The sequence below is a fragment of the Nerophis ophidion genome, linkage group LG26 (assembly GCF_033978795.1).
Source record: "Nerophis ophidion isolate RoL-2023_Sa linkage group LG26, RoL_Noph_v1.0, whole genome shotgun sequence".
NCBI classification, from domain to species: Eukaryota; Metazoa; Chordata; class Actinopteri; order Syngnathiformes; family Syngnathidae; genus Nerophis; species Nerophis ophidion.
Window position 1 is genome coordinate 6,792,859 of NC_084636.1, and position 18,944 is coordinate 6,811,802.

Here is an 18,944-nt window from a genome sequence, read left to right on the forward strand (position 1 = left end):
TCTCCATCGAGACAGAGAGACTTTTAAAATTGAAGAAAGATAAGGAAGACTTCTATAAACAAGTTATCGATTATTTGATCAGAAGGAGCTGGCATGGACTTCATTTATAAGTAAAGGTAAGACCATAATAACGTTTTTTTTATTAAGTGTGCTTTTCATGATGGTATCTTTACATCACACTCAAATTTATAAGGGCAGGCCTAAATTTACCGCATGCCTTTGGTAAGCGCCGGAATGAGAAGAGGTTTTAAAATAATTAGCGCATGCTTGCCTTTACCGCATGCCTTTGGTAAACGCCGGAGTGAGAAGAGGTTTTAAATGAATTAGCTCCCCGGCAGCAATTCAAGGAAATACGGTAGTTACTTGAAAACTGCTTTTTGTATTTGCATGAATAATTGCTCAATTAAAAAAAAAAAAAAGTTTTAAAACAGTGAGCACATGATCCCAGCGCGACTAAGTGGAGAGGAAACATGGAGTAATTACACGTTATAGCCTCACGAGGACGCCAAAGTGACACAATTCCTACATTTTAAAGCCAATAGATCTGAGCTTAAACCAAACAAACTCAGATTTAAACGTGAAAGTGTTTTTTTTTTATCATATTTTGAGTCTTTGAAAAAGGGTCTGTTGGCCAATCAGAAGTGCTGTTGGAAGTTATGTGCGTGTAAAAGTTGAAAGAAAGCAGCAGCAGTGTTGCATAACTTGAGTCGAGTTGCGGGAGACTTCATTTCTTCCTTCAGGGGAGCAGAATATTTGCTGCAGTTTGAACATGGTGCTGCTTGAGGATCTGTTCACAACTACATTGCTACTGCAGGAAAGAGAAAAGAAGTCTGGTAACAGTATCGGTCATGTAAAAAGTCCACTGTATATGTCCTCGTTTCAACATGTAAAATTGTGTTCAGAAGGAACTGCTTGACCTTTCACCCTCAACATAGTTGTTCTAAAATTGTTTCTGCGTTGTTTTTTTTCTTTTCCTGGCTTCCAGGCAAGAATGCAAACTGTCAAATACTTCTCCCCCCCCACACACACACACACATACGCACGCACACATTCAAGTCGAAAGTAAAGCAGAGTTTTTATCTTAGTCCTAGACCTAGTCTTACAGGCAGTGTTGGATCAGGTCTAGTCCAAAAGTGCTGCTCCCTTACATATTTGACACGTGCATCAAAGTTTTCCATGTGCGCTGCAGGAGGGGGGGACGAGGGTGTGGTCGGGAGGGGGCGGGGTCAGTGCCCACATAGCTGCTCGGCGCGGAGGAAAAGACTCGCTCAGACTCACCGCTCATCGTCATGGCGACGTCGTCCAAGTCGTCAGGGACCTGCACCAAGCTGGCGCTGGTGCTGTTGACGCTGTGGTCCGTCGTCTCGCTGGTGGTCATCGTGGTGTGGTCCACGTCTCCGGACCTGAAGGGCTCGGCCCGCTGCCGCCAGGAGTTGCAGGAGAACACGGAGAAGTTGGAGGGGGCCAAGGTGGTGTGGGCCAAGAACAGGGAGGCGCTGGAGGCGCAGCTGGAGGAGGCCAGGCGCCAGCAACAGCTCCAGGAGGTCCGCATGGCCGCGCTCCTGGGACGACTGGATGCCGCCAACGCCACTCTGGAGGCCTGCCGTGGCCAGAAGGTGAGTTGCGGACGGTCACGTGACCGGCTTACAAAACAACTCTCGCCAAAGGAAGCTTGGGGTCCAAGATCAGATCCTGTTTGGAACATTCCCGTGTGCATGCTGTGTGTACTTTTTACCTGGCTTTGACTGACAGCTGCTGGCATCTGATGTTATCGAACGGCCTTAAAGGCCTACTGAAATAAGATTTTCTTATTTAAATGGGGATAGCAGGTCCATTCTATGTGTCATACTTGATCATTTCGCGATATTGCCATATTTTTGCTGAAAGGATTTAGTAGAGAACATCGATGATAAAGTTCGCAACTATTGGTCGCTAATAAAAAAGCCTTGCCTGTACCGGAAGTAGCAGACGGTGTGCGCGTGACATCACGGGTTGTGGAGCTCCTCACATCCTCACATTGTTTACAATCATAGCCAGCAGCAGCTAGAGCTATTCGGACCGAGAAAGCGACAATTTCCCCATTAATTTGAGCGAGGATGAAAGATTTGTGGATGAGGAAATTTAGAGTGAAGGACTAGAAAAAAAAAAAAAGGCGATTGCTTTGGGAGCGATTCAGATGTTGTTAGACACATTTACTAGGATAATTCTGGAAAATCCCTTATCTGCCTATTGTGTTGCTAGTGTTTTAGTGAGATTAAATAGTACCTGAAAGTCGGAGGGGTGTGGCCACGGGTGTGTTGACGCCAGAGTCTCTGAGGGAAGTCACGAAGCTACAGCAGGACGGAAGCTCCGCTGATGTCCTCGGTAAGAGGCGACCTATTAGCACAATTTTGTCACCGAAAACTGCCGGTTGACATGTAGTCGGGATCCATGTTTCATGACCGCTCTGTTCCATAGTAAAGCTTCATCGTCGGGAATTTAAAACAAGGAAAGACCGGCCGTGTTTGTGTGGCTGAAGGCTAAAAGCCTCCCACCTCCATCTTTCTACTTTGACTTCTCCATTATTAATTGAACAGATTGCAAAAGATTCAGCAACACAGATGTCCAGAAGACTGTGTAATTATGCGATTGAAGCAGACTACTTGTAGCTTGGATCGGGTTAGAAAATAATGTCCGCTACAACCCGAGACGTCAAACGCACGCGTCATCATACCGCGACGTTTTCAACACGAGACTTTGCAGGAAATTTAAAATTGCAATTTAGTAAACTAAAAAGTCCGTATTGGCATGTGTTGCAATGTTAATATTTCATCATTGATATATAAACTATCAGACTGCGTGGTCGGTAGTAGTGGCTTTCAGCAGGCCTTTAAGCGATCATGTCATAAGCTCCGCCTCCAAAGGGCATGTCAGGATGTGATTCCCTTAGGATGGAACAAACTAATCAATGCACAGAAACCACTGACCACACCCGGCATGTGCCCCCCCACCCCCACTCACTATAAACCTAAACATCCCAGCATGCCCCCCCCCCCCTGCCCCCTTCAGGCTGAGTAAATAACGGTAAGGAACGACACAACTTTTCCAGCAGGAATAGCGGAGTGTTTGTACACACGCACACACACACCAACATGCACGTGCACACATCCTCGTGCACTGTGACTCACTCCCCCCTCCCTTCCTCTGGTGACTCATTTTTCCTTCCTATTAAAGAAGCCAGTGTTCCTGCAACTCCCACAATGCAACCGCAGCACGGCGCTAAGCTAAGGCTAGCCAGGGAGCCACTGCAAAGCATCATGGGCCTGGCTGACATGTGTTGTTGTTGCGTGTCTCCACGGCAACAGATAAGCGCCAACCCTGTTTTTCCTCCAGTCGACATGTGTTTTCACTCACTTGTCAACTTGAGCCGCTCCGGTGCCAGCCCAGTCTGGTGAGAACCCCTCCGTACAGAGTCAGTTTAGTCCAGTCCAGCAGGCCAGGTCCTGAAACCACCGGAGAGAAAATAATCCACATAACTAGATGCTAGTTCCTCATGAACAACATTAAAACTTTGTGTGTGTGTGTTGCAGGCCGTCCTCCTGGCCAACATCAGCATGCTGCAGGAGGAGGCGGAGCATCGGATGCAGGCGCAGGTCAACCTGACAGTCCAGCTGCAGCATCAAGAAGGTAACAAAGCCGCCACACAATAACTTCCTGTTCCAGGCGGGAGGGACATGATTACACTTAGAAGAGAGGTCCCCAAAGTTCTTGACCCGGGGGCTGCGTTGGGTTAAAAAAAATTGCCCAGGGTCTGTATATATAGATAAATATATATAGTCGAGGTTACTGTGGTTTATCCGAGATACAGTGCTCAATATAGGGGTAGAGCGGAATATACGTTAGGTCAGGAAAAAACACAGAGGCTATTTCATCCCTACAAGCCTGTTTCGCAGGTTTTCCTGCTCTTCTCTTATATTATATATAAAATACCCTGCAGAAGCCTTACTGAACAATTTTATTATATATATATATATATATATATATATATATATATATATATATATATATATTGTAGAGATGAAATAGCCCTTGTTTTTTCCTTACCTAATGCATTTATGTATGTATATAAGATATATAATATGTACATATTATATATGTGTGTATATATATATATATATATATATATATATATATATATATATATATATATACCATATTTTTTGGACTATAAGTGTCAGTAGAAGCATTTAAGTCTCACCTTAAAACTCATTTGTATACTCTAGCCTTTAAATCAGGGGTCGGGAACCTTTTTGGCTGAGAGAGCCATGAAAGCCAATTTTTTAAAAGCGTATTACCGTGAGAGCCGTATCACATGTTTTAACACTGAATACAACTAAATGCATGCATTTTTAAGTAAGATCTACATTTTTAAGAGTATAAGTTTTATATTTTATATCATTTTTATTCTGAAGCTAACCAATAATAAATAAAATACTTCTTTGGCAACACTAAATTGGCCCTAGTGTGTGAATGTGAGTGTGAATGTCGTCTGTCTATCTGTGTTAGCCCTGTGATGAGGTGGCGACTTGTCCAGGGTGTACACCGCCTTCTGCCCAAATGCAGCTGAGATAGGCTCCAGCAACCCCCGCGACACCAAAAGGGACAAGCGGTAGAAAATAGATGGATGGACTTTTGTGACATATTGAACAGGTGCGGTTGAAAAACGGATGGATGGATTAAAATGCATAAGAATGTTTTATATGTTAAACTTTATTTTTACATCGATTACTGGCGGAATTATTCATTACTAATCGTGTTAAACAATGTCAGCTCAGATGTATTTGAGAGCCAGATGCAGTCATCAAAAGAGCCACATCTGGCTCTAGAGCCATAGGTTCCCTACCCCTGCTTTAAATAGACTCCCTTTTTAGACCAGTTGATCTGCCGTTACTTTTCTTTTTCTCCTATGTCCCACTCTCCCTTGTGGAGGGGGTCCGGTCCGATCCGGTGGCCGTGTACTGCTTGCCTGTGTATCGGCTGGGGACATCTCTGCGTTGCTGATCCGCCTCCGCTTGGGATGGTTTCCTGCTGGCTCCGCCGTGAACGGGACTCTCGCTGCTGTGTTGGATCCGCTTTGAACTGGACTCTCGCGACTGTGTTGGATCCATTATGGATTGAACTTTCACAGTATCATGTTAGACCCACTCGACATCCATTGCTTTCCTCCTCTCCAAGGTTCTCATAGTCGTCATTGTCACCGACGTCCCACTGGGTGTGAGTTTTCCTTGGCCTTATGTGGGCCTACCGAGGATGTCGTAGTGGTTTGTGTTGTGGTTTGTGCAGCCCTTTGAGACACTAGTGATTTAGGGCTATATAAGTAAACATTGATTGATTGATTGATTGAGGTTTTTTTCATAGTTTGGGGTGCAACATATACTCCGGAGCGACTTATGTATGAAATTATTAACACATTACCGTAAAATATCAATTATTATTATTTATCTCATTCGCGGAAGAGACGAGGAAAATGTCAGCAATCCTCACACACACGTCAGCAATCGTCACACACAAGTCAACCAATAAGAATTCGGCGGGGGAGGGTCATGGCAGAAGTGCATTGTGGGTCATGGAATGCTAACTGCTATATGCTATATCAGGGGTAGGGGACCTATGGCTCTAGAGCCAGATGTGGCTCTTTTGATGACTGCATCTGGCACTCAGATAAATCTTAGCTGACATTGCTTAACACGATAAGTAATGAATAATTCCGCTGGTAACCACAGAGTTAAAAATAACGTTCAAATTATAGAACATTCTCATGCATTTTAATCCAACCATCCATTTTCTATCGCACCTGTTCAAGAAGTCGCATTAATGGTAAGAAGTCTTATATTTATTATTGGTTAGCTTTAGAATAACAATGTTATTCAAACGAATAAGAGACTTATTGTACTCAAAAATGTTGGTCTTACTTAAAAATGCACGTGTTTAATTGTATTCAGTGTTAAAAAATATTACATGATCCTCACAGAAATATATTTTGAAATATTTGGCTTTCATGGCTCTCTCAGCCAAAAAGGTTCCCGACCCCTGTGCTATATGCTACTGCCGTAGCTATTTAAATGGATCATTTCCTCGTTGGTGATAACTTATAAAAACTTCGAAGGTCTGAACAAAAATAGCACCGAAAAGGAAATCATGTACTGCAGATTACAAGCTGGACGTAGTGAAATATGCAGCAGAAAACGACAAGAGGAAGCGGCGCATACCTTTGGAGTTGACAGTTGTTTAGAAGAGACACCGAGGAAGAAGATTTCATGGGATTATCGATAAGGAGTGACAAATTGTTTGGTAAACTTATAGAATGTTCAAAATGTTATAGCTATTTGAATGACTCTTACCATAATATGTTACGTTAACATACCAGGCAACTTCTCAGTAGGTTATTTATGCCTCATATAACGTACACTTATTCAGCCTGTTGTTCACTATTCTTTATTTTTTTTAAATTGCCTTTCAAATGTCTATTCTTGGTGTTGGGTTTTATCAAATAAATTTCCCCCAAAAATGCGACTTATACTCCAGTGCGACATATATGTGTTTTTTTTCATCATATATATATATATATATATATATATATATATATATATATATGATTCAGGAGATTTTAAAATCCTGACGATTGAGGGAACCCCTCATGAAACAGTTCTGTAGAGATGAAGTAGTCTTGTGATTTTTCCCCACACACACACACACACACACACACATATATATATATATATATATATATATATATATATATATATATATATATATATATATATATATATATATATATATATATATATATATAAATATATATAAATATATATATAAAATCTGTGTCATTGCAGATTAGACAAATTGCATTTTCCTTACACTGAAAAAAAAAAAAGAATCATATGTCAACTGTTGTTTAAAATCTCTACACTCGGAGTCTTTTTTACGTTTCCCCAACGATGTCGCCATTTTTCCCCTCGTACACTAATTGACTGAAAGCGCGATGACGTCACGTTATCGATGGGAAAATGCATTCTTAGAAAATGATTTGCCAGCGCAGCGAGGAAACCCTGAGAATAACAGGTGGTAAAAATGGAATGATGGATAGGCTGGATAGAACGGTTTAAAAAAAATCAATAAATACAACGTTTTTTTGTCCTTTTTTTTTTTTTTTTTACTTGGGAGTACCTGCAGGACGTAGTTTGAGGACCAAAGTGAGATCATATACACTCAATGACAGCTAACGTAAGCTATCCAAATTGCTATTATTAACTAACAGCCCCTAAAGCAAATGTGTGTGCATGTGAAGTGAAGTGAATTATATTTATATAGCGCTTTTCTCTAGTGACTCAAAGCGCTTTACATAGTGAAACCTAACATCTAAGTTACATTTAAACCAGTGTGGGTGGCACTGGGAGCAGGTGGGTAAAATGTCTTGCCCAAGGACACAAAGGCAGTGACTAGGATGGTGGAAGCGGGAATTGAACCTGCAACCCTCAAGTTGCTGGCACGGCCGCTCTACCAACCGAGCTATGCGGCCCCAGAAGAATCTTTTCGATGCATTTCTTGTGAATTGCCGCATTGCACTGTCTGCACTTGTAGCCTTGCTTGTTACACACGTATGTAATTACATCAAATATGATTCACCAGAGGGGCTAGGAGACCCCGAGAGTAACAGGTGGTATAAAATGGATTGATGGATGGGCTAGGAAGGACAGATTAACAAAAATTATAATTAAAAAAAATAAATAAATACTTACTACTATTAGTCGGGACTACCCGCAGGCCGGATTTTGGATGATGGCGGTCCGTATCTGGCCCGCAGGCTGTAGTTTGAGGACCCCTGCCTTAGAACATCCTGCAGAAGCCCGAGGAAAAGGACTGATGTTAATATAAGAAACGCAGACAAGAAGTTGACGATTCAAAGGCATGTAAATAAACATACTGTACGTGCTTGTCGTCCTGTGTCCTCAGAGCTGGCGGAGGCGTTGCAGCACAACCTGACTCAGGCCGAGCATCGCACCGAGGCGTGCGTCAGCCTTAAGGCGGCCGCCGACAGCCTCGTCACGGCAGCGCAGGCGCAGACGCGTGCCTGCGAGGCCAACCAGAAGTACCTGCACAAACAGCTGTGAGTAACATTAGCTCAACTGCGCCATGCGAGCAGGAGGGAGGCTGCTCTTGTTGTCATGGAAACACCCTCAACGTATCCAAAGACAGGGACGTTAGCCGCTAACTTGCCATGCCAGTAGCTTTTTGAAGTATCTACAACACGGGTGTCCACACTTTTTAACCAAGTAACACTTAAAGTAACACTCTCCAAGTACCACCATAAAGATGATCATTAAAATACAGTAACGTGGTAGACCTATGTATTCATTAAAAACAAGGCAGAGGTTTTATTTAACAAGTATATCTATTATTTTTGGTCATTGTACTGTTATTTATTATTGTGGTCATTGAATAATTACCGTACCTTCTAGGCCAGGGGTCACCAACCTTTTTGAAACCAAAAGCTACTTCTTGGGTACTGATTAATGCGAAGGGCTACCAGTTTGATATACGCTAAATAAATTGCCAGAAATAGCCAATTTGCTCCATTTACCTTTAACTTTATGTTATTATTAATAAAACTAGCTAATTCGAATCTTTTTGAAAAAAATTGAAAAAAATAATTTATGGAAAATCATTAGTATTTTTTCCTGATTAAGATTATTTTTAGAATTTTGATGACATCTTTTAAATAGGTTAAAATCCAATCTGCACTTTGTTAGAATACATAACAAATTGGACCAAGCTATATTTCTAACAAAGACAAATCATTATTTCTTCTGGATTTTCCAGAACAAAAACTTTAAAAGAAACTCAAAAGACTTTGAAATAAGATTTAAATTTGATTCTACAGATTTTCTAGATTTGCCAGAATATTTTTGGGGAATTTCAATCATAATAAGTTTGAAGAAATATTTCACAAATATTCTTCGTCGAAAAAAACAGAAGCTACAATGAAGAATTAAATTAAAATGTATTTATTATTCTTTACAATAAAAAAATAAATTTCCTTGAACATTGATTTAAATCGCCAGGAAAGAAGAGGAAGGAATCTAAAAGGTAAAAAGGTAAATGTGTTTAAAAATCCTAAAAATAATTTTTAAGGTTGTATTTTTTCTCTAAAATTGTCTTTCTGAAAGTTATAAGTAGCGAAGTAAAAAAAAAAAAAATGAATTTATTTAAACAAGTGAAGACCAAGTCTTTAAAATATTTTCTTGGATTTTCAAATTCTATTTGAGTTTTGTCTCTCTTAGAATTAAAAATCTCGAGCAAAGTGAGACCATCTTGCTAGTTAATGAATAAAATTTAAAAAATTGAGGAAGCTCACTGGTAAGTGCTGCTATTTGAGCTATTTTTAGAACAGGCCAGCGGACGACTCATCTGGTCCTTATGGGCGACCTGGTGCCCGCGGGCACCGCGTTGGTGACCCCTGTTCTAGGCTATAGAGAGCGCCGGTACTTAAGCCGCATCCACCAAATTTTACAAAAGACAAATAAACCTGTACAAAAGATTTTGGTAATGTTTATTTACATACCGAATTGTTTCCAAACCGTGCCTCTCACACAAAATAGAAGTCATGGTCACGGACCCACTAGCTACGGAAGCTAGCTCTCCAATCAGCTAAACAGACCCAATAACTTCCCTGACGTTTTGGTGAATTTACGACACTGAAACAATACAAAAAGAATGCGCACTGTAAAGTTAATATTATCAATCGGCACATAATGCTAACAGTGCTTGCTTGATTACATTATGATAGCACGTACAAATATGCATGGCAACACTCCTACAGACCCATTTAGAATAGAATCGAAAGTACTTTATTGATCCCTGGGGGAAATTCAGCACCACAGTTCGCTCACAATACACAATAATAATAATAATATATTACATATATTATATATGTAATATATAATATATGAATAATATAAATATATTCTACATGTAAGTGCAGTCAAGAAGGAACATATGCATTATACAGTCAATATGAAGGACTTTAATAAGTAAGAATTGTTTTAGTTATATTGTAAAACTTACAAACCTTGCTTTAAGTGATGATTAAAGAAGCCATACGAGTAGAAACGCTGTGGACGGATATAGTAGGCAAAACAAGATATACTTTCGGGTCAAGGCACGAAACGGGAAGTACATTTTCAACCCATAGCCCCTGCAGTGAGCAAACTCGTCCAAACCATGGCGCCATAGCACAAACACTGACACACTATTTCAGTATCGTTGTTGAAAACTATTTGTTGAATACAAAACAATATGGCAATTAGCGAAGAACAATCCATAAATTACCTTTGATAAGCATAGGAAAAAAGTAGCGGCTTATTGTGATTCTTTGGCACACCACTAGATGGAGCCCGCTTAACACTGGTCGTTAACTAAAGGCTTGGTGGCTACATGCGTGGACAGCACCTTTTATCTCTTATTTCCAAAATTGTGTCCACTGCTGAATTGGGGTCTTATGGCCACTTATGTGGACACTTATACTGCCATCTGGTGGTGTCAGAAAAGTATAACATACAATGGTATTTTGGGGAAAAAAAGTGTAAATATACGAATTAGCATGTCACTAAACATGAAGTACACGTTTGTGTACTTATGGACTAAGTACATCATATCAAAAGAGGATTCTTTGTTTTTATTCTAATTAGGGTCCAATAAGCCCAAATAGCAAAGAAAAGTGAAAAAAAAAGCATGTAAATAAACAGCTTGGGCCTTGAGAGGTTAAAAGGTTCTCACCTGACACCACAACAGTTTTCAAGTCAATTGCTAACGCCAACACAACCATTTATTGTGTTGCCATGGAAACGTGTCAAAGCTTTATTAGTACAGAGGCCCCCGGGCCGCTGACGAGCGACGTCCATCACGGAACATTCTCAGCGCTTTTCACACCTCAGCTCAAATATTTCCTCCCAAAATAGAAACTTCATCGTTTTTCTTCCGATGACATCATTGACACGCGTGACGGAGTGTTTGCTTCTCTCGTGTGTGTGTGTGTGTGCAGACTGAAGTGTAAAGAGACGGAATCAAAAGCACCCGCGCCGCCACAGACGCAGAAGGACCCGGTCAACTCCAACGCCATGTCGCTTGCCGCCATGCCGGCTGTGACGCTGCTGGCGTTCTGTGCCCGCCTCCTGATGACATGTGAGGTCCCACGATGATGTCACTAGAATCACATCAACACTCTGACGCGTTCTTAATAAAGTGGTGTGTGTGTGTGTGTGTGTGTATGTGTGTGTGTGTGTGTGTGTGTGTGTGTGTGTGTGTATAGGACGGGCCTGAGCAGCAACGACATGACAGCGAACACTGAGGTCCAGGACGAGGGCGGAGCCTGGAGAGACTGCTGTACACAACACACACACGCACACACACACGCACGCACGCACGCACACACACACACCAGGCCAAGGAGACAAGGTTGCTGCTCGCAACTTCCTGCTTGCTAACCTGCAGAGACACTTTGCTGCCACCAGAGACCGTGTTGAGTCATGAACCCAGGCTCAGGTTTATAACAGATCCATCAGCCACAGTGACTGTACAGTGCCTCTAGTGGCCACACCGAGTATTACAACACTAGACCAAACGTCTATTTAATTCACCCCAAGCTGTAAACATTACGTTGGCGTTCAGTCTGTCATTAATCGCTGATTGTAACTTTTTATTCACACCAGTTTGCTTCACGAGACTTTGAATGCTTTATTTCGAAACGCACCATTGTAACATTTTAATTAAAACACAGTAAGTTTGCTTCATGAGACGTTTAATGCTTTATTTCGAAACGCACCATTGTAACATTTTTATTAAAACAAGACACTAAGTTTGCTTCGTGAGACTTTTAATGCTTTATTTTGAAACGCACGGTGCCGCCTTTTTCCCCATCATGCACTTTGTTTTGTAACCAATGAACACATGGATTATTAGATATTGCAGACAATGATCTTATGCATATAGATGCGGTGACAAATAAACGTTTTGAACACATCTGATGTGTTTTTTTTGTGAGGTCTGTCAAGGTTTGATCGACAGCAGTCACTCAATGTAGCGGCGAACAGCTGTCTCGTCAGCTGATGCGTGAGCTCGCACTGCGGCGGCTTGGCAACCAGCCAAACCCCACTTAATAAAAATTATATTTTTATCGTAAAGCACATCCGCACCCCTATTCACCTAGGCAACCCCAGGTAAGGTGTATATAATTTGGCATTGGAATAGAATAGAATGGACTTTATTGTCATTATATTTGCATCTAACAAGATTAAGGACTCCAATTTAAAGGCCTACTGAAATGAGATTTTCTTATTTAAACGGGGATAGCAGGTCCATTCTATGTGTCATACTTGATCATTTCGCCATATTGCCATATTTTTGCTGAAAGGATTTAGTAGAGAACATCCACAATAAAGTTCGCAACTTTTGGTCGCTAATAAAAAAAGCCCTGCCTGTACCGGAAGTAGCAGACGATGTGCGCGTGATGTCACGGGTTGTGGAGCTCCTCACATCTGAACATTGTTTACAATCATGGCCACCAACAGCGAGAGCGATTCAGACCGAGAAAGCGACGATTTCCCCATTAATTTGAGCGAGGATTAAAGATTCGTGGATGAGGATAGTGAGAGTAAAGAACTAGGAAAAAAAAAAAGACAGGGCAGGGGGAGTGATTCAGATGTTAATAGACAAATTTACTAGGATAATTCTGGAAAATCCCTTATCGGCATTATTATATTTTATAAATAGTAAACCAAGTTGTAGTAGTAGTTTAGTCAGTAGTTTAGTCGTGGATGTACACTGTATAGTGGTTAGGGTTGGACTGATTTGATATTGTCCCGACTACAAATGAATAGATTTACATAAGTATTTAATAAATTATTTTGACACCAAAAACATGTATTTGCGCCCATTGATTTGCAAAATGTGCACCACACATTATTCAAATATATAGCTGGAAGCAATTTGCAAAAAGATTGCGCATTACACAAATTTACAAATTGCTCACATCGGTATTGTGCCTACAACAACAACACTCAAAATGTCTTTTTTTCTTAATTTATTTATTTTTATTTATTTTTTTCGTGATAAGCTCAAGTGGTTTTCTCGTCAAATAAATAAGATCCTGTCCTTGATTACTGCGATGAGGTGGCGAGTTGTCCAGGGTGTACACCGCCTTCTGCCCGATCGTAGCTGACATAGGCACCAGGAAATAAGCGGTAGGAATGGATGGATGGATGGATGTCCTTGATTATAGCTGTGCTGCTATTTACCCGCACTAACTTTACAAGACTCAATGAGGATTTAAAAAAAAAAAGTTTTTTCGCGTAAAAGTGATATTACTTAAGTGTAGTATTATAAAATAAAAACGCTAATTGGTAGCTAGCTGTCAAGCTAGCTCGCTGGCCGTTTACAGTATTAAACAACCAAAAATGAGTTTCTCCGGCGAGGTAACTTTTTATCCACAAAAACAAACTTATGTAAAATGTCGACATAAAACAATATAAAACCTTACCGTCCTCCGAAGACGTTTGTTTGTCACTTTATCCGTGGCGATGGCACCTGCTTCCACCAGCTGTTTGGAAGGAAGACTCCATTACCGGTTAGCCCCACTCCAAAATAAAAGCTTTAATCACCTCAACTTCCGCCCGACCTCAGTATAAAACTCGTCGTTTGAAACGACAATAACAAATAAAACACGGCACATTTATGTAAGTATTTTAAGTTTTGATATTCTTAATGCACAAACTGTGGCCGTTTATTGTACTGCAGGCAATGTTTAATAAATGAATATTCCTAAAAAAAAAATTAAAAAAGTGTTAAAAGAAGAGAATCAGTGTCAATAATAATAAATAATAATTATTAAAATTAATAAAATATTTCTCTTGACTTCTGCACACTTTTTGGCGCTCACACGACTTTAGGAAGACGTTTTGCAAAAAAAGATAAAAAGAAAAAAAGAAAAAAAACACACACACTGATGTTGTATAAACACTTGACTCAAATGTCAATTATTCATCCATCCATCTATCCATTTCCTACCGCTTGTCCCTTTCTTAATTAGCAATCACTGATGTTGGCCCTGCGATGAAGTGGCGACTTGTCCCGCCTTCCGCCCGATTGTAGCTGAGATAGGCGCCAGCGGCCCCCGCGACCCCAAAAGGGAATAAGCGGTAGTAAATGGATGGATGGATGGATGATGATTAGTCTTGCAGGCGTGACCAGCAGAGGGCGCCACTATTGCTTTATTCTTAGGTACTAGTTTTTTCTCATGGACAGCTTTTATTTTTAATCACAAGTTATTTGTGTTTTATTATGACGTCACAATTAAGCATGTGGGACATGAAACCTTTCCACGGAAGCGAGAGAGGGGGCTTTTTCCAGATAGATAGATAGATAGATAGATAGATAGATAGATAGATAGATAGAATAAATACTTGAATTTCTATGATTTACAGCTGTATATATATATAAGTGTGTGTGTGTGTGTGTGTGTGTGTGTGTGTGTGTGTATATAGTATATATATGTGTGTATAATATACACACACACATATATATATATATATATATATATATATACATAAATATATATTTGCATATCCATCCATTTTCTACCGCTCATTCCCTTTGGGGTCGCTAGTGCCTATCTCAGCTACAGTTGGGCGATTTTATATATATATATATATATATATTATGAGTGTGTGTGTGTGTGTGTTGGCCCTGTGATTAGGTGGCGACTTGTCCAAGGTGTACCGCGCCTACCGCCCGTATGCAGTTGAGATAGGCTCCAGCACCCCCCACCACCCCGAAAGGGACAAACGGTAGAAAATGGTTGGCAAGTATATGTGCAGGCGGCTCAGAAACGCAACTTGTCCCAACACGTTCTCACCACTCGCCTTCCGCCCACTGGTTTCACTTGCAGCGCACTGTCACTAAAAGGCCACTAGGGGGCGACACACACACACTCAATATGGTTTAGTTTACTTTATTTTTGTTCTATTTAAAAATAAATAAATATGTATTTATATGAAATATTCCGGCATATTTACACTTGTTCATGAATATGCACTGGCCCTAACAAATACACACGTATTTAATTGTATGATATGAGGCTAAATCATGTTTAAAAGTATTTAAAATATGTATTAAAATACAGTGGGGCAAAAAAGTATTTAGTCAGCCAGCGATTGTGCAAGTTCTCCCACTTAAAATGATGCCAGAGGTCTGTAATTTTCATCATAGGTACACTTCAACTGTGAGAGACAGAATGTGAAAAAAAAAAAGTAGGAATTTTAAAGAATTTATTTGTAAATTACGGTGGAAAATAAGTATTTGGTCAACCATTCAAAGCTCTCACTGATGGAAGGAGGTTTCGGCTCAAAATCTCACGATACATGGCCCCATTCATTCTTTCCTTAACACGGATCAATCGTCCTGTCCCCTTAGCAGAAAAACAGCCCCAAAGCATGATGTTTCCACCCCCATGCTTCACAGTAGGTATGGTGTTCTTGGGATGCAACTCAGTAGTCTTCTTCCTCCAAACATGACGAGTTGAGTTTATACCAAAATGGATACATGGATGATACAGCAGAGGATTGGGAGAATGTCATGTGGTCAGATGAAACCAAAATAGAACTTTTTGGTATAAACTCAACTCGTCGTGTTTGGAGGAAGAAGAATACTGAGTTGCATCCCAAGAACACCATACCTACTGTGAAGCATGGGGGTGGAAACATCATGCTTTGGGGCTGTTTTTCTGCTAAGGGGACAGGACGATTGATCCGTGTTAAGGAAAGAATGAATGGGGCCATGTATCCTGAGATTTTGAGCCAAAAACCTCCTTCCATCAGTGAGAGCTTTGAATGGTTGACCAAATACTTATTTTCCACCATAATTTACAAATCTTTAAAATTCCTACGATGTCAATTCCTGTATTTTTCCCCACATTCTGTCACTCACAGTTGAAGTGTACCTATGATGAAAATTGCAGACCTCTGTCATCATTTTAAGTGGGAGAACTTGCACAATCGCTGGCTGACTAAATACTTTTTTGCACCACTGTATATAATTCAATTTATGTAATGTTTTGTGTGTGTGTGTGTGTGTGTGTGTGTGTGTGTGTGTGTTGGAGGGGATTCTCCGAAACCGCCCACGTGGATGCGCAGTTTCACTCACGCGCTCAGCCAATGACGCGCAGTGCGGGGGGAATCCTCGACCAATCACAGGGCGGTGTGTGAGCGCAAGCCACGCCCACCTGTAAGGAGGCGTATAAAACCAGGGATGTTCCGAGAGTCAGGACCACTTCTTCCCCCTCTCTCAGAACCACCGGGACCCCACTGGACCTTACTGTATGTTACTGGACCTTACTAGACCGTGGAAGACATTCGTGGATCTTTTTTCTTTTTGTGTGTGTGTGTGGCGGGATTTCGTCAGTGACGTCACCATGACTCTGGAGGACGTCTCCGTCAGCAGCGACAGGTAAACTTTCACTTTTCTTCTTCTTGTTATTATTATTGTGGCGTGCGTCATTCTCACCGCGTGCACGCGCAGGATGGAGCAGCTGGGGCGCGCGCTCGAGGAGGTGCTGGTGTCGGCCCGGCTGCGCGAGTCTCTCACCGTGGGCGTGTACGAGTCCGCCAAGCTCATGAACGCGTAAGTAGCGCACGCATGACGCATCCGCGCGCGCGCGCGCGCACAGAGGCTTGAACGTTTCGCTGCCACGCAGGGACCCGGACAGCGTGCGTCTGTGCGTGCTCGCGGCCGACGTGGAGGACGAGGATGACGTCGCTCTCCAGATCCACTTCACGCTGCTTCAAGCCTTCTGCCGCGACTATGACGTCAACATGGTGCGCTTGGCGGGAGTGGCGCGCCTGGCGCAGCTGATCGACGACGGCGGCGGCGGCGGCGGCGAGCCTCGCGACCTGCACTGCATCCTGGTCACGGTAAGTCATTGCGCCGGCTGTGTGACGTCACCGCGCTGACGTGTGTTTTGCGCGCAGAGCCCACCCATGCAGCCGCTGGAATGCCCCGCCCTCCGTGACGTCATCGGCTTCTGCGAGGAGAGCCGCGGCAAAAACCAGCGGGTCCCCCGGGTCGACCTGATGGACCGCTGAACCGCCTCCAGCACACCGCCGAGAGGCGGGGCCAAACGATCCAGACCAAGAACGAGGCGGACGCCGTCTGCCAGGGTTCCCGGAGGTCCGACAGCGACGCTTCGTGTCCTGCGGGGGGACTCGAGTGAGACCGCATGGCGCCGGATGGACAGATCATGTGACTGATGTGTCGGGCAACTTGATGCTAAGCTAACGAGCTCACTTCAACAAGACACGCCTCCTTCGGGATGGCGTGGTGACGTTTTGGCGGTGTAGCACAGTGGTCCCCAACCTTTTTGGAGCTGCGCTTGAAAATTTGTCCCGCGGCCCGGCGGGGGGTAGGTGGAGGAGGGGGGTATGTGCTGTATGCACATATTGCATCGTTTTTGTTTGTTTTTTGTCATTAAAAAGGGAAGTTTTTTTGGGTTAGTGTACTAATTGTAAGTGTATCTTGTGTTTTTTATGTTGATTTAATAAAAAAGAAAAAAATAATAATAAAAAATTATTCTGTGGTGGTTGGGGACCACTGGTGTAGCATACATGTAATGAGTTACACTACTTTCAAGTAATCGGATTACATTATTCTAATGTAAAAATTAAAAAAAAAGTGTTTACAGTCTGCTGTGTCAGCGTCTGTTCTTCATTTGTGCCATCTTTTAGCACGGCGAGCAGCTGTCAGAGGTCATCATGAGCTAGCACAAATTAGACATAGTATCAACGTAAGCAGCTAGTCAGGTAAGTTTGCTATGTGCTAACACTAATGCTGACATGCTAACACCCCATTAGGCATGTTAGTATCAACGTTAGCAGCTAGCCAGGTAAGTTAGCATCAGTGTTAGCACATAGCAGACATGCCAACACCCCATTAGACATATAGGATCAACGTTAGCAGCTAGCCAGGTAAGTTAGCATTAGTACATAGCAGACATGCCAACACCCCATAAGGCATGTTGGTATCAACTTTAGCAGCTAGCCAGGTAAGTTAGCATCAGTGTTAGCACAAAGCAAACATGCCAACAGACCATGAGGTATACTATTATCAATATTAGCAGCTAGCCAGGTAAATTAGCATCAGTGTTAACACATAGCAGACATGTCAACACCCCATTAGGCATGTAAGTATCAACGTTGGCAGCTAGCCAGGTAAGTTAGCATCAGTGTTAGTATGAAGCAAACATGCCAACAGACCATGAGGCATACTAGTATCAATGTTAGCAGCTAGCCAGGTAAGTTAGCATCAGTGTTAGCACAAAGCGGACATGCCAACCCCCCATTACGCATTGTTAGTATCAACGTTAGCAGCTAGCCAAGTAAGTTAGCATCAGTGTTAGCACAAAGCGGACATGCCAACACCCCATTAGGCATGTTAGTATCAACGTTAGCAGCAAGCCAGGTAAGTTAGCATTAGTACAAAGCAGACATACAAACACTCCATTAGGCATGTTAGTATCAACGTTAGCAGCTAGCCAGGTAAGTTAGCATCAGTGTTAGCACAAAGCGGACATGCCAACACCCCATTAGACATATAGGATCAACGTTAGCAGCTAGTCAGGTAAGTTAGCATCAGTGTTAGCACATAGCAGACATGCCAACACCCCATTAGACATATAGTATCAACGTTAGCAGCTAGTCAGGTAAGTTAGCATTAGTGTTAGCACATAGCAGACATGCCAACACCCCATTAGGCATGTTCGTATCAACGTTAGCAGCTGGCCAGGTAAGTTAGCATCAGTGTTAGCACATAGCAAACATGCCAACAGACCATGAGGCATACTAGTATCAACGTTAGCAGCT

At 42.1% G+C, this 18,944-nt stretch overlaps 2 protein-coding genes across 2 annotated transcripts; both read left to right on the forward strand.

Moving 5' to 3' along the window:
* The first annotated feature begins 1,228 nt into the window (after nucleotides 1–1,228).
* On the forward strand, nucleotides 1,229–12,057 carry si:ch211-1a19.3 (uncharacterized). Its single transcript, XM_061888673.1, has 5 exons — nucleotides 1,229–1,616; nucleotides 3,570–3,666; nucleotides 7,993–8,146; nucleotides 11,081–11,220; nucleotides 11,348–12,057. Coding segments are annotated over exons 1-5 (720 nt in total). The 5' UTR covers nucleotides 1,229–1,289; the 3' UTR covers nucleotides 11,350–12,057.
* Nucleotides 12,058–16,336: 4,279 nt separating this feature from the next.
* On the forward strand, nucleotides 16,337–17,769 carry LOC133543899 (growth arrest and DNA damage-inducible protein GADD45 beta-like). The gene is made up of 4 exons (XM_061888785.1): nucleotides 16,337–16,536; nucleotides 16,609–16,710; nucleotides 16,784–17,000; nucleotides 17,058–17,769. Exons 1-4 carry the CDS (start codon nucleotides 16,409–16,411, stop codon nucleotides 17,169–17,171), a joined length of 561 nt encoding a protein of 186 aa, XP_061744769.1. The 5' UTR covers nucleotides 16,337–16,408; the 3' UTR covers nucleotides 17,172–17,769.
* Nucleotides 17,770–18,944: the final 1,175 nt, after the last annotated feature.